This window comes from Neoarius graeffei, chromosome 3, assembly GCF_027579695.1.
Source record: "Neoarius graeffei isolate fNeoGra1 chromosome 3, fNeoGra1.pri, whole genome shotgun sequence".
Taxonomy (NCBI): Eukaryota; Metazoa; Chordata; class Actinopteri; order Siluriformes; family Ariidae; genus Neoarius; species Neoarius graeffei.
Window position 1 is genome coordinate 5,429,313 of NC_083571.1, and position 25,179 is coordinate 5,454,491.

At 41.7% G+C, this 25,179-nt stretch overlaps 1 protein-coding gene across 4 annotated transcripts in view; it reads left to right on the forward strand.

Annotated features, from left to right (window-relative positions):
• Positions 1-25,179, forward strand: part of mthfd1a (methylenetetrahydrofolate dehydrogenase (NADP+ dependent) 1a, methenyltetrahydrofolate cyclohydrolase, formyltetrahydrofolate synthetase) — a 79,237-nt gene that overhangs the window by 31,472 nt on the left and 22,586 nt on the right. For all 4 annotated transcript variants that reach the window (XM_060916299.1, XM_060916298.1, XM_060916300.1 and 1 more), the window contains 10 exons: positions 101-198; positions 1,297-1,470; positions 2,894-3,030; positions 9,926-9,969; positions 10,090-10,272; positions 14,929-15,021; positions 15,131-15,265; positions 18,974-19,042; positions 20,044-20,155; positions 23,347-23,471. In XM_060916299.1, the coding sequence (XP_060772282.1) occupies positions 101-198; positions 1,297-1,470; positions 2,894-3,030; positions 9,926-9,969; positions 10,090-10,272; positions 14,929-15,021; positions 15,131-15,265; positions 18,974-19,042; positions 20,044-20,155; positions 23,347-23,471 (1,170 nt within the window). The remainder of the gene's footprint in view (positions 1-100; positions 199-1,296; positions 1,471-2,893; positions 3,031-9,925; positions 9,970-10,089; positions 10,273-14,928; positions 15,022-15,130; positions 15,266-18,973; positions 19,043-20,043; positions 20,156-23,346; positions 23,472-25,179) is intronic.

Below are 25,179 nucleotides of genomic sequence, written 5' to 3' on the forward strand. Positions count from 1 at the left end.
GAGCACCCAAACCTAAAAAAGACTCTAAACCATTGGAAAAAGAGCACGCCATAATCTAAAAAAACTAAAAATATCATCTCATCACTTTTATTATTGCCAGAATACAGTCAAGAGTGCTAAGAAGTATCTGGAGACATTCAGGCCTGGGAAATGGAACATGACGTCAACAAACCTGAAACCACAGAACCCTCAGGCAAGGTACATGGACATTCACAAATAAGTGCAGAAGAACAGAAAGGTAGGATTTACACATGAGGCCAAAAAAGGAATTTGTGTTCAATGTTGAACTTTTTTGTGATGTCACACTGCACAGTTGTGGTTAATGGCTCATAAGAAAGTAGACACTCGGGGTTTTAATAATTTGCAGTTTTTAATTAGTATTTCTTTTCTAACCAAGTCTACTAGGTTTCATGTTTTAATTTTATTGTATCAGTTATATTTTGTGTTTTGCTATCAAAAATCCTTTAGTTGTGCTGTGTTTTATCTCCATCCTGGTGTTTTTGTGGAGAAGTGTGAATTGCTTGCTCAGCAGGGGGCTCACAGTGCTCCCTGTCTCCATCACCCTGCTCACCAGAAGCTAAACACAAAGTCACGATACTCTACACACAGACCCCTTTTCCACCACCTGGGAACAGGTTCTGCTGTGGTTCGTGCAACAACTTTTTGAACCGTTCAGAGCATTTCAACCAAAAATAAATTGGTTCGGAATCTGAGAATTTCGTTCCCAGCTGGACCAAAAATATAGCTGTTTTTACAGCATGAACTGTGATGTCAGTGGGCGTGTCATTAATTTGTTAAGGAAGTGGAATGCAGCAATGGCGACGGCAACAGAAAAGGATACATCTTCAGAAAAAACAAATCTGCAAAAATGAAACAAAATATCAGAGGTAATCAATGTGCACTGCTATCTTCCTACTGTTTATTTCCATTGTGCATTGTGCCACGCCCTCTGCTCATGATGCATCCTTGATTGATAATGGTACTGGTGAAAATGTGGGTCCATTCTCTACCTGGCACCAAGGTTCAAAGAATCCTGAACGGAACCGGTTCAAGAACCCATTCCCTGTCGGTCGAAAAGAGGTAACAGAAACCCAACAGTGTCTTGATGAATTTTATAACAGACTTGTTGTGATAAACTCATTCATTTGATTGAAAATGTATAAGTCGTCGATATCCATTTCGCCGGCAGAATGGAACACCAGAGTCCTGTGAGAAAGGGTTAAGTGTTTGAGAGTTTTTTTTTTTCATGAGTCAATCCTTGCTCCAGATGATTCTGATCCTAATCTTCACTCATAGTGATGTCCACAACTCTCAGTGTTCTGCACGGAAGCCCATTCATCAGCTGGCAAAGGAAGTAGGGCTGTTCTCGAAGGAAACTGAGCCGTTTGGCAGGAGCAGGATGAGCGTGAGCCTGGACGTCCTGAAACGACTTGGCAAACAGCCTGATGGGAAATATGTGGCAGTCACTGGGTAAGATTCATCTATTTAAACATTTACCACCAATACAGTAAGTCAAATCCCTCCTGTGACAGGATCTGGTCTTCCCAGGAGGTCTCCTATCCCAGTACTAACCAGGCCCTTAAAGCACTGCCGATCTGCATTGTAGCTAGGGTTACAGTAGGGGGCTGGTCCTCTGGTAACCGCAAGAGTTTGACTCCCTACACACATCTGTATAGCATGGCAGTAGGTACCATTTTTATGATGGTCTTTGGTATGACCTGAGCATGAGTAGAACTCGAGATCTCCCAGTCAAGAGGCAGACACACTAGCCACTAGGCCAACTCATGGTAATACAATAAGTAAGCAATATTAAATGTATTCATAGGAAAATAATGAGTGGTGTGATGAAGCAGAGATTAATTTCCCATAACAGTACGCTCCCAAAGTCTTTTAATCCTTTTATACCACAGCAATTTCCCTGAGATTATATTACCATATTTAGGAACAAATGACACCCCGAGATGGAGTTCCTAGATCATGAAAGAAACTGCACTAAGAGTCAACAGGCTGTCATTATGAAGGATGGGGAGGGGGGGTGAAGTACTGCTTGAGTTCTCACAATGCTCTTCTGCATTCCAAAGCGATCTCACAAGCAGCGGTGACCGGTGTTTTTCTCCGCCTACACAGATGGTCTGCACCAGCTACTCGATCCCAGAAAGCAGTAAAAAATTGCCTTTCAATGTTCAAGCGATTTATATCATCTCCGCTGCCCAGAATTTGCTGCAAATCCAATTATTCCACCATGAAATTGACTTCGATTCAGGTTTAGCGTGACCAGAAGCGACACCATATTTGTTGATCAATTCTTGTGCTCTGATTGGCTGAGCCAGACCACGTGATCATGCCATAGTGCATATAGCCATAGTGCATGTAGTTATGTTACAGAGTCAGGCAGCGTACTACAGAGGGTAACTGAGAAAGCCAAGTGCGCGTGCACACACACACACACACATCTGGAAGGAAATTTCATACATAATTTGTAAGTATTTTACAGGGAAATGGTGAGTAATTTATGAGCTGAGAATGCACCAGAAGGCATGTACATTTAAAAATTTTCTGGGCCCCAGACCCCCTAGCATTAGCATGCCTTAGGTGCTCCGTGGCCGCCACAAATTCCAGAGCCGCCTGCTACTTTTTTTTTTTTAGCCATCTACGTCAGATCTTCTGGAGAACCCTGGATAATGCATTAAAACAAGTCAATTAAAAGAGTAGAAACCTGTGATGTGCAGCTGCAGTAATGTCAAAGCTGCTGTTATAGAAAATGAATCAACACTTTCTGACCAATCAGAGTCCAGGATTCATCAGCACTGGGGTATAAAAAGGAAATAAGGGAAATAAATAATAATAATAATAACAAGTAATATATGTATTTTTTTTGCTTGGATCTGATCAGAATAACATCCATTCCACTGACTGAAGGTCGGCGCACCGTCACTCTGGGGTTAGCTCAAGCTTTATGTGGACATTTAAAGGTCAACGCTTTTGCCTGCGTTACACAGCCATCTCTACGACACTGTTTCGGTGTCCGAGGTAAGGATGTGAAATTCCTGATAACAGCATGGTGATAAATATCTTGTGTATTTAATGCGGTAACCATACTTACATACAGTAAAGTGATATACAGTACCATTTATATAGTGCTTGTTTAATGCAGATTTTAAAGGATACAAGGGTTTAAATAAGGATAAATAATGAACACATATGGATCTACCCCAATTAAAACAGTCATAATGATATATTGTGTGATGATAAATTGTGATATATATTTATGATTTGAATTGATAAAATAAAATAAAAAAAAATCACGATTTATTTTCAGGCTGCATAATCTTAGTTTTTCCAAAAATGAATTGTGCTGTTTAGGAGGCAGAGGAGCAATAATGTACAATAGCAGGAATGCAAGTGACTTCACCGTAGGTGGAAGTAACACAGCTCTAATGCCGCAAAAACACACACAAAAAAAAAAAACAGATATAAAATGTAAAAGATCTGCTGTGTGATTGTGTACAAATAGATTTAACAAGAAATCACAGCTCTCTTTATACAGACTGCTCAAAGATAAAGAAAAGAGAAGCAAATGAAGTACAAATGTTCATAAAGGTTTATTAAGAAAAGATGTATTTGTTATGAACTTTTTTTTTATTTTTAATAAAAGGAATATTTTAGTTAATAAGCTATTATATTTTACTCCAACCTTTACAAATGTGGGAAAATTAAACAAAAGAATTTTTGCTAGTTTTTTTTATTAACAAAATAAATATTTAAAATGATTAAGTAATAGGAAAATAAATGTTGCATTTTTTGTCATCAAATAGTCATCAATTATTATTTTATTATAATAATATCATAATGATAACTTTATCAAACACAAGGTCCACTCAACTGATGCTGGTTTCCATTGGATATGTGTATGCTAATATTATGCTAATAATCTATATCTACCCGTACATTATTAAATTTGTAAAATATATACTATAGCTATAATATAAGAGGTAATATACAATATAGTGATACAGACAAATTATGATTCATAATAAATAAAATTTGTATTCCATTTAGAAAAATGTATCTAAATACCAGAGAAGTGTTTCCAATAGTAAAGTTCAAAATTTCTTAGTCATGTAAGGGTTTTTAACATCGTCGGGCAGAGAATTATAGAACACAGCAGCTGAAAATCTGATCTGTTATGTAGGACTAGGTGTTGTTATCCCAATAGATACTTAAGGCACCGACGAGACACTGTGGCCATCAAATGAGTGATGGCATCCTTTGGGTTCTCAAGTGGGCGCCCTCCTTCTTGGGTGTTTCGCTGATAGGGCCACGACACCTCCAGAGGGTTCAGCAGTGAATCCCAGCATCCCAGGTTCACTCCCATCAGCCATCACACACTTGGAGCCCCATGTCAGGTCTTTCCTCCTGGTCCACAGCCACTGGCTCCCCTTCTCAGCAGCCTTGGAGAGATCCTTGATTGCCTGCCTGTGGGCCTTCCCTCGCACCCCCATCTCCCTGAGTAGCCTATATGTTGAGGTGGCTATGAATCCCCTGCAGCCTACTTCCACCGGACGTACCTTCACATTACAGCCTTGTTGCTTGGCATCTGCTGCAAGATCGGCATATCTCAGCTTCTTCCGCTCATAGGCTTCCTCTACCGCCCCCTCCCATGGTACCGTGAGCTTAATGATGTACACGAGCTTGAGTGAGGAAGACCACAAAACAAGGTCTGGATGCAGGTTGGTGGATGCAATTTCTGGTGGAAAGCACAGCTTTTTGTCCAGGTCTGCCAGCATTTTCCAGTCCTGTGCTCTACCCAGCTGCCCAATGTCCACCCTACTGGTGATGGTGAAGCTGGCTTGACCCTGCCGGACAAAGAGTGTTGGCTGCCGGTGGGATGGCGGGGGAGGAAGCGCATTTGTGCTCACCCGCTGGCATTCCAGCACTGCAGCAAGACATCTTAGTACCTGGTTGTGTCGCCAGGTGTAGCGGCCTTGGGTGAGGCTAGTCTTGCAGCCCACTAAAATGTGCTTTAGTGTTGCTGGGCTTGGGCACAAGGAACATGTGGGGTCATCGCCATACCATTGGCTTAGGTTTGCAGGGGAAGGTAAGACATCGTATGCAGCCCTGATGGTAAAGCTTGCCCTGAATGCCTCCATCTCCCAAAGGTCTTTCCAGGAGAGCTTTCTCTTCTCTACTCCTTCCCACACAGTAAAAAATGGAGTGTCAGTATTGCAGTGTAAACCTATTTTCCTTTGGATAGAGTAGTTATAACACTATGCAGAGTAAAATCGTCTAAATGTTAGTGTCAAAAGTGAGAGTTAATTCCCACTTGCACACAACGACAAAATCTACTCTGCAGGGTGATGATTCCCCGCAAAAATACAATATAGAGTCAGATTAACTCTGAAAATCTTACACTATCTATAGTGTTAAATATTTTTTCACACCTCATTGTTAATTTTGACACAAAATAGAGTAAAATTAACTCTAAAAATCTTACACTGGCTATAGAGTAAATTTCCCACTGATTTTGAGTGGGGGGGCGGCACGGTGGTGTAGTGGTTAGTGCTGTCGCCTCACAGCAAGAAGGTCCTGGGTTCGAGCCCTGTGGCCGGCGAGGGCCTTTCTGTGTGGAGTTTGCATGTTCTCCCCGTGTCCGCATGGGTTTCCTCCGGGTGCTCCGGTTTCCCCCACAGTCCAAAGACATGCAGGTTAGGTTAACTGGTGACTCTAAATTGAGCGTAGGTGTGAATGTGAGTGTGAATGGTTGTCTGTGTCTATGTGTCAGCCCTGTGATGACCTGGCGACTTGTCCAGGGTATACCCCGCCTTTCACCCGTAGTCAGCTGGGATAGGCTCCAGCTTGCCTGCGACCCTGTAGAAGGATAAAGCGGCTAGAGATAATGAGATGAGATTTTGAGTGGGACCAAATGTTATCTGACAGGGTTAAATTCAACTCTTAAAGAGTAAAATTGACACAATGATTTTTACTGTGCATGCCATCCACTGCCCTTGCTTTGCCTGTGACACGGCTTGTGTGCGCCTTGCTGCTTCCTCTTCCAAACGTACCTCTTGAACCACCAGCTTGCGTCTCTGAGCTGGGTTGGCCTTGCTCCAAGTCGGTCTGCTAGTACCAAGGCCAAGACCACTCCTCCCCTCCTGAACATGTCCCACGATGTCAAGTAATAATCTATATCTACCCGTACATTATTAAATTTGTAAAATATATACTATAACTATAAGAGGTAATATACAATATAGTGATACAGACAAATTATTATGATTCATAATAAATAAAATTTGTATTCCATTTAGAAAAATGTATCTAAATACCAGAGAAGTGTTTCCAATAATAAAGTTCAAAATTTCTTAGTAGTGTAAGAGTTTTTAACATCGTCGGGCAGAGAATTATAGAACACAGCAGCTGAAAAAGCAAAAGTCCTGTATCCAGATTTTGAGTTTATTTTCAAGATATTAATATTGTTCTTTACTCTTGTTATAATTACAGTGGTATGCAAAAGTTTGGGCACCCCTGGTCAAAATTGCTGTTACTGTGAACAGTTAAGCAAGTTGAAGATGAAATGATCTCCAAAACGCATAAAGTTAAAGATGACTCATTCCCTTTATATTTTAAGCAAAAACTTTTTTTTTTATTTTCATCTTTTACATTTTCAAAATGACAAAAAAGGCAAAAGTTTGGGCACCCTGCATGGTTAGTACCTAGTAACACCCCCTTTGGCAAGTATCACAGCTTGTAAACACTTTTTGTAGCCAGCTAATAATCTTTCAGTTCTTACCTGGGGGATTTTCACACATTCGTCCTTGCAAAAGGCTTCCAGTTCTACAAGTTTCTTGGGCTGTCTTGCATGCACTGCTCTTTTGAGATCTATCCACAGATTTTCAATGATGTTTAGGTCAGGGGACTGTGAGGGCCAGGGCAGAACCTTCAGCTTGGGCCTCTTGAGGTATTCCATTGTAGATTTTGAGGTGTGTTTTGGATCATCATCTTATTGTACAACCCCAATTCCCAAAAAGTTGGGACAAAGTACAAATTGTAAATAAAAACAGAATGCAATAATTTACAAATCTCAAAAACTGATATTGTATTCACAATAGAACATAGACAACATATCAAATGTCGAAAGTGAGACATTTTGAAATTTCATGCCAAATATTGGCTCATTTGAAATTTCATGACAGCAACACATCTCAAAGTTGGGACGGGGCAATAAGAGGCTGGAAAAGTTAAAGGTACAAAAAAGGAACAGCTGGAGGACCAAACTGCAACTCATTAGGTCAATTGGCAATAGGTCATTAACATGACTGGGTATAAAAAGAGCATCTTGGAGTGGCAGCGGCTCTCAGAAGTAAAGATGGGAAGAGGATCACCAATCCCCCTAATTCTGCGCCGACAAATAGTGGAGCAATATCAGAAAGGACTTTGACAGTGTAAAATTGCAAAGATTTTGAACATATCATCTACAGTGCATAATATCAAAAGATTCAGAGAATCTGGAAGAATCTCTGTGCGTAAGGGTCAAGGCTGGAAAACCATACTGGGTGCCCGTGATCTTCGGGCCCTTAGACAGCACTGCATCACATACAGGCATGCTTCTGTATTGGAAATCACAAAATGGGCTCAGGAATATTTCCAGAGAACATTATCTGTGAACGCAATTCACTGTGCCATTCGCCGTTGCCAGCTAAAACTCTATAGTTCAAAGAAGAAGCCGTATCTAAACACGATCCAGAAGCGCAGACGTCTTCTCTGGGCCAAGGCTCATTTAAAATGGACTGTGGCAAAGTGGAAAACTGTTCTGTGGTCAGACGAATCAAAATTTGAAGTTCTTTATGGAAATCAGGGACGCCGTGTCATTCGGACTAAAGAGGAGAAGGACGACCCAAGTTATCAGTGCTCAGTTCAGAAGCCTGCATCTCTGATGGTATGGGGTTGCATTAGTGCGTGTGGCATGGGCAGCTTACACATCTGGAAAGACACCATCAATGCTGAAAGGTATATCCAGGTTCTAGAGCAACATATGCTCCCATCCAGACGACGTCTCTTTCAGGGAAGACCTTGCATTTTCCAACATGACAATGCCAAACCACATACTGCATCAATTACAGCATCATGGCTGCGTAGAAGAAGGGTCCGGGTACTGAACTGGCCAGCCTGCAGTCCAGATCTTTCACCCATAGAAAACATTTGGCGCATCATAAAACAGAAGATACGACAAAAAAGACCTAAGACAGTTGAGCAACTAGAATCCTACATTAGACAAGAATGGGTTAACATTCCTATCCCTAAACTTGAGCAACTTGTCTCCTCAGTCCCCAGACGTTTACAGACTGTTGTAAAGAGCAAAGGGGATGTCTCACAGTGGGAAACATGGCCTTGTCCCAACTTTTTTGAGATGTGTTGTTGACATGAAATTTAAAATCACCTATTTTTTCTCTTTAAATGATACATTTTCTCAGTTTAAACATTTGATATGTCATCTATGTTCTATTCTGAATAAAATATGGAATTTTGAAACTTCCACATCATTGCATTCTGTTTTTATTTACAATTTGTACTTTGTCCCAACTTTTTTGGAATCGGGGTTGTAGGACCCATCCTCTTTTTAACTTCAACTTTTTTACAGATGGTGTGATGTTTGCTTCCAGAATTTGCTGGTATTTATTTGAATCCATGCTTCCCTTGACCAATGAAATGTGCCCTGTGCCACTGGCTGCAACACAACCCCAAAGCATGATCGATCCACACCCATGCTTCAGAGTTGGAGAGGTGCTCTTTTCCTGGAATTTGGCACCCTTTTTTTTTCTCCAAACATACCTTTGCACATTGTGGCCAAAAAGTTCTATTTTGATTTCATCAGTCCACAGGACTTGTTTCCAAAATGCATCAGGCTTATTTAGATGTTCATTTGCAAACTTCAGACGCTGGATTTTGTGGCTCGGATGCAGGAACGGTTTTCTTCTGATGACCTCTCCCATGAAGGTCATATTTGTTCAGGTGTCGCTGCATAGTAGAACAGTGCACCACCACTCCAGGGTCTGCTAAATCTTTCTGAAGGTCTTTTGCAGTCAAACAGGGGTTTTTATTTGCCTTTCTAGCAATCCAATGAGCAGTTCTTTCAGAAAGTTTTCTTCATCTTCCAGACCTCACCTTGATCTCCACTGTTTCTGGTAACTGCCATTTCTTAATAACATTACAATCTGAGGAAACAGCGACCTGAAAACACTTTGCTACGTTCTTGTAGACTTCTCCTGCTTTGTGAGCATCAATTATTTTATTATTCAGAATGCGAGGGAGTTGCTTAGAGGAGCCCATGGCTGTTGATTTTAGGGACAAGTTTGAGGAGTCAGAGAATTTATACAGCTTTGAAATCTGCATCATCTGACCTTTCCTAACAAAGAATTTGAACAAGCCACAGCTCAATAAGCTAATTAAGGTCTGGAACCTTGGTAAAAGTTACCGGAGAACTCAAATGTATTGGGGTGCCCAAACTTTTGCATGGTGTTCCTTTTCTTTTTTCACACTCCAATTGTACAAAACAAAAATAATACACACATCTTGCAGAAAATGATGAAAAGAAATGTCTTGTCTTTACCTTTATGCCTTTTGATGATCAGTTCATCTTCTGCTCACTTAACTATTCACAGTAACAGACATTTTCAGCTAGGGTGCCCAAACTTTTGCATGCCATTGTATATATATTATTCAAAAATATCATGAGAAATTCAAATCATGAATCGAATTGAATCATAAACTGGATGAATCGTTATGTGCCTAAGTAACAGGAAACCACGTTATGAATGGATTATGTAATTATGACAAATTACAGACAAAATGCATATTAGTTTTAATACAATAAGTGTGTTATGAGTAAGATTTGACATGCATGCTGTTATGAACACTTCATAAACAGGAGCGGCTGTTGGAGGTGGATGTTCTCAGATCTCCATGGAGGAGGTGTGTTTAATTTTTTATTTTAGCTTTTAATAGAACGGCGTTGTGCTTTAATAATAATTTTAAAAAAAAAGATTCGAACTTGTGTGTGTGTGTGTGTGTGTGTGTGTGTGTGTGTGTCAGGCCGGTTTCCAATCCCTGGGAGACTCTGAGGCTGTTTCAGCATCCAGTGGCCTCATCACGGACACCATCACAGCTTACTGTCACTACCAGGCCAAGCTCTCTGACCAGGCCCTTTTTGACCTCTTGGTGCCAGTCCAAGATGACCATCGAGCTTTCTCATCATCCCAGCTCAAAAGGCTCCAGGTACAAGAGTGGCACTCATAAAGCTACATAACACCTCCATAATCAATCCATCCATCCATCCATTATCTGTAGCCGCTTATCCTGTACAAGGTCGCAAGCAAGCTGGAGCCTATCCCAACTGACTGAGTGAGAGGCGGGGTACACCCTGGACAAGTCGCCAGGTTATCGCAGGGTGACACATAGACACAGACAACCATTCACACTCACATTCACACCTACGGTCAATTTAGAGTCACCAGTTAACCTAACCTGCATGTCTTTGGACTGTGGGGGAAACCGGAGCACCCGGAGGAAACCCAGGCAGACAAGGGGAGAACATGCAAACAACACACAGAAAGGCCCTCATCGGCCGCTGGGCTTGAACCCAGGACCTTCTTGCCGTGAGGTGACAGTGCTAACCACTACACCACCATGCTGCCCCCTCCATAATCCCTTCATAATATAAACTACATCAACATTTATAAACACTTCTTCCAAAAGTGGTTAGCTATCATTGAAAACACTCTATGATTTTAATATCAAGTTGACTTAACACCTGAGTTACATTCCATTCCATTACATGGTATTTAGCAGACGCTTTTATCCAGAGCAACGTACGATGAGTGCAGAAGTCAGTTACACAAAGTGCTGAACTTCTAGACAAGAAAGTTCTCATGCCACCTGAACAAGTGACAGCAATACCTAGTGTAATATGCTGTTCAAATCCCAATACTCAGCAAACAGCCAAGGAAACAAACCAACCATATAAAGTATAACTAAATAGAGAACTCAAATGGCTAACCCCAGGCGAGACCGTACACAGCCTGGGTTGGTCAGGACCTAAACACAGTTACACAGCGGGCAGGGAACCAGGAGAGAGGTGCAGCCTGAAGAGGTGAGTCTTCAGTCTGCACTTGAAGGTGGTCAGGGAGTCGGCAGTTCTGACCTCAATGGGAAGGGAAGGTCATTCCACCAACGGGGAGCCAGGACAGACAGCAGTCTTGAGCAGAAAGGAGGAGGGGCCAGGCGACTAGTAGTGGAGCGTAAGGATCTGGCTGGCGTGTAGGATCGGATCAGACTCTGGAGGTATGTTGGACCTAACCCCTTGAGAGCCTGGTACGCTAGCACCGATGTCTTAAATTTGATATGAGCTGCAACAGGCAGCGAGTGCAGGGTGACATGGGAAGAACAAGGGAGGGATGTAGATCAGGCGAGCTGCAGCATTCTGGATGAGCTTCAGGGGTCTGATGGCAGAAGCTGGAAGGCCAGCAAGGAGAGAGATGCAGTACTCCAAGTGGGACAGGATCAGCGCTTGGACCAGGAGCTGAGTAGAGTAGGTGGTAAGAAAAGGGCAGATCCTTCAGATGTTGTAGAGGAGGAATCTACATGTCCGGGTCACTGCAGCAATTTCCACTGAGAAGGAGAGTTTGTCGTTGAACATGCCCCCGAGGTTCTTTGCACTGGGTGAAGGAGACCTATAGATGCCCCCCAGGGAGGTGATGATGTCCAGAAGTGGAGAGGATGGGGCAGGAAATTTTGGTCATGGTGTTGATTTTTGCTGACATAAGCCTGACATTGGAGAGTTATAACAGCTGATGTTGTAGCTTGATGAACAACTTTTATGTCGGAGTCATGAATGATGATGGGCATATCTCGATGATGATAATAATAATAAGAAGAAGAAGAAGACAGTTATGTGTATTTTCTCTCACCTTTGTGATAATTTGTTTCATTGATGTTCGACTTTAAATGTATCTATCAATGGACAAAAATGTATGATTTGTGGTTATATAATAAATAAAACATGTAATTGTGGGTAAATTGCTGTGGTATAAGAGGAATAAAGCCCACCAGAATATACTTGTAGCGAGAATCGCGTGTGGGTGGAGCACAGAGGACGGCAGGACAGAGTAAAATTCAATGACTTTTTTTATTTGCTCTTTTCAGACGCATACACCACTCTCTCAGCCACGCGCACACACACAAGTCGTCTGGCTGGGGAGAGAGCTCCCTTCCGCTCTCCCTCCTTAAGTAGAGGGCGGTTTACTGGGGAAAACATACACAAACACAGGTTAATTACCCTCAGGTGAAGTGATTCTGCCACTTACCTTCCCCGACTCCGCCCTCCTGTCACAGACCGGCGCTTGACCACGCCCCCGCTGCCACATACCCCCACCGCCTGACTCAGGCCGGGCGCCTGTCCGGCCCGCAGCCGACTCCCCCCCCCCCCCCTTGACGGGAGAGGAAGTCCGCCACGACCATCTGCGCCCCCGGCCTGTGGACCACCTTGAAGTTGAAGGGTTGGAGTGCCAGATACCAACGGGTGATCCGCGCGTTGGCATCCTTCATGCGGTGGAGCCACTGGAGGGCCGCTCTCCCTCGCCCTCCTTAAGTAGAGGGCGGTTTACTGGGGAAAACACACACAAACACAGGTTAATTACCCTCAGGTGAAGCGATTCTGCCACTTACCTTCCCCGACTCCGCCCTCCTGTCACAGACCGGCGCTTGACCACGCCCCCACTGCCACAATACTGTTATAGGAAATAAATCAACTCCAGGATGATAAGACTAACTCTATATGACATGGCGACATGGAGAGCAGTGTTGTATAAAGTACTGGGAAATCAAACTCAAGTAAAAGTATTGGTACCCTTCCAAAAAATGACTTTGGTAAAAGTCAGTCACTGACTGAAATGTTACTTGAGTTAAAGTCTTAAAGTATCTGACATTTCTTGCACTTAAGTATGACAAGTAATGCAAAAATAAATGTACTCAAGTAATGTAATTAAAAGTACACGTAAAAGTAAACAAGCAAAGGCAATCTGAATTTGTAATATTTGTAATATTTTGGTAAACTGAAGGTAATTTGTCACCAATGGTTCATGACAAGCAATTACACTGCTGAAAATAGAGGTGCACACACAACCATTATAAACAAGAAAAAAATAAATTGGGAGAAAAATGAAGCTGCCTATCTGGCATCTGAAGATGGAGACCACAGTTTTGACACTTTTTTTCTCTTTTTTTTCCTTTGTTTTTTAAACTAAGAGAAAGTACTGAAAATTAGGCATACATCACACCATTAAGAAAAAAAACATAAAAAAAAGCTGCTACTGTTATTGCACTTTATAAACTATGGAGGTGCATACACGACCGATTGCTGTCATAATAATCAAAAGAAAAAAGTAATTTGGAGAAAACTGAAGCTTATCTGGCATCTGAAGAGGGTGACCACAGTTTGAAACCTTTTTTTGAAAAATAAAATAGTACTGAAAATGAGGCGCACATCACACCATCAAGACAAAATATAAAACAAAAAAGAGCTGCTACCGTTATTGCACTTTATAAACTAAATCTTAACATTTAACATAACACCAACAGGGCGGCACGGTGGTGTAGTGGTTAGCGCTGTCGCCTCACAGCAAGAAGGTCCGGGTTCGAGCCCCGTGGCCGGCGAGGGCCTTTCTGTGCGGAGTTTGCATGTTCTCCCCGTGTCCGCGTGGGTTTCCTCCGGGTGCTCCGGTTTCCCCCACAGTCCAAAGACATGCAGGTTAGGTTAACTGGTGACTCTAAATTGAGCGTAGGTGTGAATGTGAGTGTGAATGGTTGTCTGTGTCTATGTGTCAGCCCTGTGATGACCTGGCGACTTGTCCAGGGTGTACCCCGCCTTTCACCCGTAGTCAGCTGGGATAGGCTCCAGCTCGCCTGCGACCCTGTAGGACAGGATAAAGCGGCTACAGATAATGAGATGAACTTGTATGCCAGTTTTCCCTGTTCGTCCTCCTCACACTTACAGCTATGCCTTTACTTGAGCTGAAAAGGCTCGCAGCTAGGTAGCCTGCTACAGCCAACAAATGCCAAAACCGCGCGGAACTGAAGAACAAAGTTCGTTTGTACAGGAATGCTCAAGGTTTCACAATTGTGTCTAGAATATTCATACTATGGTTGCTGAAATGGGAATATACTGTAACAATTTCATAAACCTAGAACTTACCTCGATGTGTTTCTTTAGATTGGACGGGGAGTTTCTATAAGATAGAATTTCCACGTTTTTTGGAAGGCATAAGAGGCACTTCATTCGATAGGACGAATCCTTCACATCAACGTAAGAGAACATTGTGTTCAAATACGGCCAGGGGTGCTCATCATCAGGTTCCTCTTCATTTGTAGCCGAAGTAGCTGCTGTCTCCGTCTCCTCTTCCATCAGAGCTGTTGATTGCGAAGCTAGCTTTCTGCTTACTGCGTGAAGCCAACAGGTGTAGCCTATTGGTTGTCGTCCACAAGTGGTGAACAATCCCAGGCACGTCCTGACTTCGTTGCAGTCAGTGGGGTTAAAACACGTTTTTTTTCCTTTCTTTTTTTGTAACGAGTAACTAAACATCTCTTTGAAAATGTATCGGAGTAAAAGTATGCAATTAAGTTAAAAAATATAGTGAAGTAAAAGTGAAAGTTCTCAAAAATTTGAAAACTCAAGTAAAATACAAAATCTCCCAAAATGTACTTAAGTACAGTAGTGAAGTATTTTTACTTCGTTACTATACAACACTGACAGAGAGAGAGTATTATTCCTGACTTAACACAAACAAACTTTTCCGTTTTTCTCAAAATCAGCCCAAGTCATTTATTCATTAACCTGCTCCCAGATGTCATTGTGTACCATAAATCATCTCTGTGCAGAGACTCGGTGTTGAGAAATCCAACCCCTCGTCCCTGACCCAGGATGAGATAAGACGCTTGGTCCGGTTGGACATTAATCCAGATGTCAGGATGGTATGTATCATTCCTGTTACAGTGCCATTTGCTCTCTAGATATTTTTAGTTACTGTGGTTATTTAACACTGGTAATGACGTGAATGTCGTGAATGGCTCTGTATTGCAGGACCGTGCATCTCTGGACAGTGAGATCATGGCTGTCGTGTCTCTGAGCAGGAGTGTAGAGGACCTGCAGGACAGAGTGGCTCGGATGGTGGTGGCTAGCAGCACATCTGGAGAGCTTATAACCACTGAAGACCTGGTGTGTGTGTGTGTGTGTGTGCGCGCGCGCGTTACAATCTCATGAACCTTGATTCAATATCGTCATTACTCCATACCAGTTAAAATGCAGTATTATACTATGTGCTGGATCAAGTGCTATTTTAACTGTATTGTTAAAGGTGTGTAACCTGATTCTGAATGCGAGGAACTTTCCCTGCGTAAAGATCGATGTAATTTTTAGGCTTGGGGTGTACTCACACTAGGATCAATTGCCTTGTACTGCTCGCAAGAGCAATTATCCCTCCTCCCTAATCCCCTGCGCTCACACCACACTTTATGTTTCGGTCCTGAGTGAACTTGCATCATAATGATGCAGCTTGACTCGCCAACTACAATTCAGTTCATCAGTAAGGTGAGAACCAGATCTCTTATTCACTCAAATGTTCTCCAATGAATTGAAAAGTGCATGCTATAGCATTCAAGTTCCATGGGGTTTGCGATCACAGTGTGCACATGCCCAACTGAACCACACCCGAGTGCACCTCTTCCAACCTTTACACCTGAACCGCACCCGCACTTGTCAAACGAACCGGACTTTGGGGGTCAAATGTACTCACCTGCAGTACGGACCACATAGTGTGAGTACACCCTTAATTCATCAACTTGGCATGAAGTATGTGTGTGTGTTACCCCTTTTTCACCAAGGCAGTTCCAGAACTGGTTCAGAGCCGGTACCTAATCTTGAACCAGTTCTTTGCATTTTCACAGCCAAAAAAGCTTGTTCCAGAGTAGCACCAACACTTTGCTGGTCTTGAACCAAGAACCTCTTGTGATCCTATTGTGAGAACCTCTTGTGCTACGGGTAGGATTATCAGGACTAACAAGGCCAGCTAAAACTTTGTGACCACCAAACTAAAGAAGAAGAAAAGGAGACGCTGTACAGCCCCAGTTACAAAAAAGTTGGGATGCTGTGTAAAACATAAATAAAAACAGAATGCAATGATTTGCAAATCCTTCTCAACCTGTATTCAATTAAAATACAATACAAATACAAGATATTTAATGTTCTAACTGATAAACATCATTGTTTTTTGTAAATACAGTGCTTAACAAATGTATTAGATCACCACCTGATTTAAGGTTTATGCCACAGCAACCATAAATATGCAGTAATGGTGATCACCAAAATAGTTTTTTTATGTTTCTGAAATGATTTTAAGTACTAGAGACAGTAGGAAGACCTCTGCTGATCTTCAGGCGGAGATGAATAGGTCTAGATCAGAGTCCGAAAAAGTCTCCAGAATGACCATAAGCAGACGGCTGCGGGAACAAGGCTTACAGGGAAGGATAGCTGCTAAGAAGCCGTTATTGAGGACTGCAAACATCCAGAAACATCTCAGATTTGCCAGGGAGCATAAACACTGGACTGCAAATGACTGGAAGAAGGTACTCTGGACGGATGAGTCCAAGTTTGAGCTCTTTGGTCAGCATTGTCGTGTTTATGTCCGTAGAAAAGCTGGAAAACGTTTTGATGCTAGATGTATTGCACCCACAGTGAAACACGGTGGAGGTTCTGTTATGGTATGGGGTTCAATTTCTGGAAACGGCATGGGCAAATTAGTGAAAATCGATGGTATCATGAACAAGAAGGTCTACCACAACATCTTGGTGCATCATGGAATCCCTTCTGGACTGAAACTGATTGGTCGTGGGTTCATATACCAAGAAGATAATGACCCTAAGCACACTGCAAAGCTGTGCAGAGACTATTTGGCCAAGAAAAGGGAATCTGGAGTACTGGAACTGATGGATTGGCCAAGTCAAAGTCCTGACTTGAATCCTGTTGAACAGATTTGGGATTTAGTGGATTCAAAAATAGATCGAACAAAAGTTTCATCCAACGCAAGTCTCTGGGAACAGTTACAAACTATTTGGAACACGATAGCAAAAGAGGCTGTTGAAAAGTACGTAAAAACAATGCCAGCAAGAACGCAAGCCGTTATCAAGGCCAAAGGAGGCCATACAAAATATGAAGTTTTTTGGTTATTATATATAAATAAAAACTATTTAGTTGTTTCATTTTGTTATTTTCCTAATAAATAACCATTAACTTTTTAGTTTTAAACAAATTTTTGAGAGATTTCTAAAATATTTGTGTTTTCTTGCTTTTATGACAGGTGGTCTAATAAATTTGTTAAGCACTGTATATACTCATTCTGAATTTGATTTCTGCAACACATTCCAAAACACTTGGGACAGGGGTGCATTTACCACTGTGTGACATCACCTTTTCTTTTAACAGTTAATTAGGACACTAACTGTTGATGTTTTGAAAGTGAAATTCTTTCCCATTCTTACCTGATATATGACTTCAGTTGCTCAACAGTCCGGGGTCTATGTTGTCATATGTTGCACTTCATAACATGCCACACATTTTCAATGGGAGGCAGGCTGGTCAGTTTAGCACCTGCACTCTTTTACTACAAAGCCACACTGTTTTAATACATGTGGAATGTAGTTTGGCATTATCTTTCTGGATTAAACAGGGACTTCGCTGAAAAAGATGCCATCTAGATGGCAGCATATGTTACTCCAAAACCAGTATGTACCTTCCAGCATTAATGGAGTCTTCACAAATGTGCAAGTTACCCCTGCCATGGGCACTAACACACCCCCAGACCATCACAGATGCTGGCTTTTCTCAGATGAGTTCAGGTCCTGAAAATTCAGCAGTGTTTCTGGATGTCGTTGATATTTGGCTTTCACTTCACCTGGTAGATGTAGCAAACTATGAACTGTGTTTACTGATCTCAGTTTTCCAAAGTGTTCCCGAGCCCATGTAGTAATATTCTTTATACAATCATGTGCCGCCTGAGGGATCCAAGGTCACGGGGGTTCAAGGTTGGTTTTTGGTCTTGCCCCTTACATGCAGAGCTTTCTCTGGATTCTCTGAATCTTTTGAAGATATGATGGATTGTCAATGGTGAAATCCCTAAATTCCTTGCAACTATACATTGAGAAAAGTTGTTCTTAAACTTTGGGACTATTTGCCCATGCAGTTTTTTCACAAAGTGGTGAACATCACCCCATCCTTACTTGTGAATGACTGAGAATGACCAATTACCAGTTAACTTCTTTACCTCTAGAATGCTCCAAACAGGTGTTTTTTTTTTTTTTTTAGTGTTCCATAACTTTCCCAGTCTTTTGTTGCCCCTGTCCCAACTTTTTTGGAACGTGTTGTAGGCATCAAATTCAGAATGAGTGTATACTGTGTTTAGAAAGGTCACAAGTTGAACCAATTCAGAACCAGCATTAGCACCAGTCTGACCGTGAGTTGGCCTAGTGGTTAGCATGTCCGCCTCTCAACCGGGAGATCACAAGTTCTACTCATGGTCAGGTCATACCAAAGACCATCATAAAAATGGTACCTACTACCATCTGGCAAGGCACGCTGTAATACAGATGCAAGTGAGGAAGTCAAACTCTTGCGGTTACCAGAGGACCTGCCCCCCACTGTAACCCTAGCTGTATAGGCGAGAGGCTGAGGGCTATTGAAACAGAGATTGGCGCCGCACCCATACGCCTTTGAGAATTGGTTAGTACTGGGACAGGAGACTGCCTGGGAAGACCAGATTCTGGCATGAGAGGGACTTGACTTGACTAGCACCTGTTTTGCATTGGTGGATTGGGCGTATGTGTGAGCGAGAAATAGAGACATGACTAACATCCTGATACTTTGTCATCTCAGGGTGTTAGCGGTGTTGTCAGTCAGCTGTTGAAGGAATCCCTGAAGCCATGTTTGATGCAGACATTGGAGGTATAATAATGATACATTTTGCTTCTGATAAAAAAAAAAATTATGACATGACATTTGGTTTATATTTTTCATGGTATCTAGAACAAAAAATTTTGAGAACTGCATGCTTGAAAAGAACCAGAAATATGAGGGTACTTCAAAAAGTTAGCCTCACCTGGAAACAAGGGACTTAACTCCCATTTTGGGGTGTAACTTTATACTATAAAGTCTTATATCACTGTCCACAAAAACTCAAATGAAAGAAGTGATCAAAGAAAAAAGGAGAGGAAAGAAATCTTCGAGCTGGCATCCTGTTGCTCCAGGACAATGCGCCCGTCCAGGAGCACAGCACGGGTGGCAGGGGAAGAAGCAGCCAAATGCGGCTTTGAACTGTTGCCCCCATGCACCTTACTCACCTCCTCACCTGACCTGACACCGCCTGATCTCCATCTGTTCCCCAAACTGAAATCCCACTTGCGTGGTCTCCATTTTCAGAGTGATGATGAAGTCATCCATGCTGTTGAGGAGAATCCAGAGGCTCAAGATGTGACCTTCTGCCGCAAAGGGATAGCGAAGCTTGAACGTTGGTGGACCAAGTGCATTGAAGTTAAAGGAGATTATGTTGAAAAATAATGCAAGAGCAATCTTTCTCCTGTGATGTTTTCTGGGTGAGGCTGAGAACTTTTTGAAATACCCTCGTATACAACTACAGTATGTGTATATATAATAAACTTCTAACATTATAAAAAAACACCCATTTATAAATGTTTATTATACTAAATTACATTACATATGTAATGCTTACTATGAACGCAATTAGCTGTATAGCTAAATGACCAATGTATGCATTCTTATCACATTATAATGCATTCATAAGGCATTGTTGTATGCATATATTAAAAAATGCATTATGAATTGTTGACATGATTCTTGCCTTATACGTCATTTTCATTTTGCGACCAAACTGATGCTTAGTTTTATTTCATCTATGTCCTCTCTCTCTCTCTTTCTCTCTCTTATAGGGAACTCCTGTCTTTCTTCACAGCAGTCCATTGGCTAATGTCCCTTGGGGCAGTCCATCTATCATGGCAGACAAAATGGCTCTAAAATTGGTCGGGCCTCAGGGTTTTGTGGGTGAGACCTACTCTGTCAGTCAAAGTCCTGTGCAGGAATTTTTATTTGAGCTGTTCTTCAGCTTCTGTGCACTTCATCTTCAAGCTACATTGCAAAATCCCCAGTGTTCAGTTATACACCTCCGCACTTTATTTGGACTGGAGTGATAAGAACAGTGTAGGTGTGAAATCAACACTGGGGATTTAGATTTTTTTTTTAATCATGATAAATATGAACTAAGAATGTTTCTAAATCTAGCTTGTAAATGAGACAGATTTAACAAGTCTTATTCTGACTCTGCAGAATGTTACAAGGGTGCCAATAATTTTGGAGCTGACTAAATTCCCTGTATGTTTCCACATTGTGCTTTACTTATATACAGTGGGGCAAAAAAGTATTTAGTCAGTCACCAATTGTGCAAGTTCTCCCACTTAAAAAGATGAGAGAGGCCTGTAATTTCCATCATAGGTACACTTCAACTATGAGAGACAAAATGAGAAAAAAAAAATCCAGAAAATCACATTGTCTGATTTTTAAAGAATTTATTTGCAAATTATGGTGGAAAATAAGTATTTGGTCAATAACAAAAGTTCATCTCAATACTTTGTTATATACCCTTTGTTGGCAATGACAGAGGTCAAACGTTTTCTGTAAGTCTTCACAAGGTTTTCACACACTGTTGCTGGTATTTTGGCCCATTCCTCCATGCAGATCTCCTCTAGAGCAGTGATGTTTTGGGGCTGTCGCTGGGCAACACGGACTTTCAGCTCCCTCCAAAGATTTTCTATGGGGTTGAGATCTGGAGACTGGCTAGGCCACTCCAGGACCTTGAAATGCTTCTTACGAAGCCACTCCATTGCCCAAGCGGTGTGTTTGGGATCATTGTCATGCTGAAAGACCCAGCCACATTTCATCTTCAATGCCCTTGCTGATGGAAGGAGGTTTTCACTCAAAATCTCACGATACATGGCCCCATTCATTCTTTCCTTTACACGGATCAGTCGTCCTGGTCCCTTTGCAGAAAAACAGCCCCAAAGCATGATGTTTCCACCCCCATGCTTCACAGTAGGTATGGTGTTCTTTGGATGCAACTCAGCATTCTTTCTCCTCCAAACACGACGAGTTGAGTTTTTACCAAAAAGTTCTATTTTGGTTTCATCTGACCACATGACATTCTCCCAATCCTCTTCTGGATCATCCAAATGCTCTCTAGCAAACTTCAGACGGGCCTGGACATGTACTGGCTTAAGCAGGGGGACACGTCTGGCACTGCAGGATTTGAGTCCCTGGCGGCGTAGTGTGTTACTGATGGTATCCTTTGTTACTTTGGTCCCAGCTCTCTGCAGGTCATTCACTAGGTCCCCCCGTGTGGTTCTGGGATTTTTGCTCACCGTTCTTGTGATCATTTTGACCCCACGGGGTGAGATCTTGCGTGGAGCCCCAGATCGAGGGAGATTATCAGTGGTCTTGTATGTCTTCCATTTCCTAATAATTGCTCCCACAGTTGATTTCTTCACACCAAGCTGCTTACCTATTGCAGATTCAGTCTTCCCAGCCTGGTGCAGGTCTACAATTTTGTTTCTGGTGTCTTTTGACAGCTCTTTGGTCTTGGCCATAGTGGAGTTTGGAGTGTGACTGTTTGAGGTTGTGGACAGGTGTCTTTTATACTGATAACGAGTTCAAACAGGTGCCATTAATACAGGTAACGAGTGGAGGACAGAGGAGCCTCTTAAAGAAGTAGTTACAGGTCTGTGAGAGCCAGAAATCTTGCTTGTTTGTAGGTGACCAAATACTTATTTTACCGAGGAATTTACCAATTAATTCATTAAAAATCCTACAATGTGATTTCCTGGATTCTTTCCCCCCATTCTGTCTCTCATAGTTGAAGTGTATCTATGATGAAAATTACAGGCCTCTCTCATCTTTTTAAGTGGGAGAACTTGCACAATTGGTGGCTGACTAAATACTTTTTTGCCCCACTGTATATTATTATTATTATTATTATTATTATTATTATTATTTAATGTCGGCTTATGATCAAAGAAGTACAAGAAAAGGAGTTCTGAAATGACACTTTCTTCTGCACTGACTATGTTTCTCTATTGTCAACCCTGAAAAGTATCGGCACCCTTCATTTGAAATAATGAATAACACGTACAATGAGTGACACATAGAGCTTAAAACAAATGTGAATGCTGCATGTTTGGCTTGTATTTTCTTAACTTGTGCTTTAAAAAAAAAAAAATTTGACGCCCTTATGATTATGATAAATCAGTGGTAAAGCCAAAGTGCAACGAGCAATGTTTTAATCGTAAATGTATAGGGACACTGAGGGGCATTGTACAGCTTTCTTCAATGTTCTTAAATGCATTTTTGTGGAAACTATGCTTTAAAAATGATCAACACCACCATAATTAATATATGACATCAATAAAACTAGCAAATTACCAAAAACCCTTCAAAGATATTTGTATATATTGGGTTGTTCCTTCATGCAGAACATTTTTAGGGTGCCAATAATTTTGGATCTGATTAGCATATTGTTGTGCTTACATTTGAAATGCAGAATAACTAGTTCAAAACTACTGGCTTGGAAATAGTCTGATTTTTTTTTTTGGTCAAAATCTGATTTCTATGGTTAACTCCAGAAGTATTGGCACCCCTCATGATGATGGTGATGATAATAATACACAGGATTGAATGTATTGTATAAACAGCACAATGAAGGAATGGTAGTTAAAGTGTAAACATGTGGACCTTGTAAATTTTTCTTAATTAGTACACTTTTTAATTAAAAAAACATTGGTTTTATAAATATTGGCACCTAAAATGTTTGTTAAATCAACAAATTCGGACTGCTTCTCCATGCAGAACATTTTAAGGGTGCTAATAGTTTCACAAATTACTGCATTTCATTATCATTAAAAAATCCATTTTCAAAAAGAGAAAAAAAACTCGTTTGGAAATAGAACTGATCTCAAAATAGCCTAATTTCTATAATCTACTGACACAGAAGATGTTTAGACAAGATTCAGGAGTGTATTGTCATCTGCACAGGAAAACAAGCAGTTACACAGAGCGTGACATTCTGTATTAAACTTTATTATACTCAACACAATACTGTATTACTTGTCTTTATGGCCTCATTTTGCTCTTTCGATGCATTTGAAACATGTCTTAGCATTACTAATCTCCACTTTCACCCCATTCAGTGTCTGAGACGCCTCACTGTGAGAACTTCTTCAGCATCACATGCCGCTCCTCAGGCCTGTGCCCACATGTGCTGGTGTTCGTGACCTCTGTGCATGCCCTGAAGATGTGTGGTGGAGGCTCACAGGTGAGTTTCGCAAGAATTAGGGTTGGGTTATATCTCTCAGTGATCATCATGCACAGACTTTGGCATATACCAGGTATGTTTGCTTTCATGCTTTCACTTAACGTGAATAACATGAACAAAGCACCAGTGTTTAAATCCAGCATGGAATGATAGATCATTGAGAGTTTGTTTTTAATTGAGTTGCTTTGGATTACAGTGTCTTGCAAAAGTATTCATCCCCCTTGGTGTTTGTCCTGTTTTGTCACATTACAAGCTGGAATTAAAATGGATTTTTGGAGGGTTAGCACCATTTGATTCACACAACATGCCTACAACTTTAAAGGTAAAAATTGTTGTTTTATTGTGACACAAACAATAATTAAGATTGAAAAAAGAGAAATCTGGAGTGTGCATAGGTATTCACCCTCCAAAGTCAATACATTGTAGAGCCACCTTTTGGTGCAATTACTGTACAGCTGCAAGTCTCTTGGCGTATGTCTCTATTAGCTTAGCACATCTAGCCACTGGGATTTTTGCCCATTCCTCAAGGCAAATCTGCTCTAGCTCCTTCAAGTTAGATGGGTTGTGTTGGTGTACAGCAATCTTCAAGTTATCTGTGAAGAAACTCAGTCGTCCAGGTACATAGTAATCTGTGGTTGGTTGAAGAGAGCAACTGGACTTGCTAGACAATTCCCGAAAACATTTCGCCTCTCATCCTAAAGGCATCCTCAGTTCTGTCTGACTACTAGGGAGTATCCAGTATTTATCCTCTCATGGATCATCATAGAATCCGAATCAGAATGCTGATGGCTGCATTGTAGGTGGCTGATAAAAGATGTCTTAGACACCCACCTCTGTTCAATGATGGTCGTTCCAGGTTGACAAAAATGAACGATCCTCTCTGGCTAAGATGTCTGCCAGTTTTCTGGAAGTCCTCTCATACTCCCGCACCAGTCGAAGGGATCTCATCCCAAAGTGCGTAGAAACCTATCTGTGAAGAAACTTAGTCGTCCAGGTACATAGTAATCTGTGGTTGGTTGAAGAGAGCAACTGGACTTGCTTGACGATTCCTGAAAACGTTTCGCCTCTCATCCTAAAGGCTTCCTCAGTTCTGTCTGACTACTAGGGAGTATCCAGTATTTATCCTCTCATGGATCATCATCTTTTATCAGCCACCTACAATGCAGCCATCAGAATTCTGATTCGGATTCTATGATGATCCATGAGAGGATAAATACTGGATACTCCCTAGTAGTCAGACAGAACTGAGGATCCCTTTAGGATGAGAGGCGAAATGTTTTCGGGAATCGTCAAGCAAGTCCAGTTGCTCTCTTCAACCAACCACAGATCAATCTTCAAGTTATGCCACAGATTCTCAGTTGGATTGAGGTCTGGGCTTTGACTAGGCCATTCCAAGACATTTAAATGTTTCCTTTTAAACCACTCCAGTGTAGCTTTAGCAGTATGTTTAGGGTCATTGTCCTGCTGGAACGTGAACCTTTGTCCTAGTCTGAAACCTCTGGCCAACTCAAACATGTTTTCCTCCAGAATTGCCCTGTATTTAGTGCCATCCATCTTTCCTTCAGTCCTGACCAGCTTTCCTATCCCTGCAGATGAAAAACATCCCCACAGCATGATGCTGCCACCACCATGCTTCACTGTAGGAATGGTGTTCTCAGGGTGTTGGGTTTGCGCCACACATGGCGTTTCCCATGATGGCCAAAAAGAT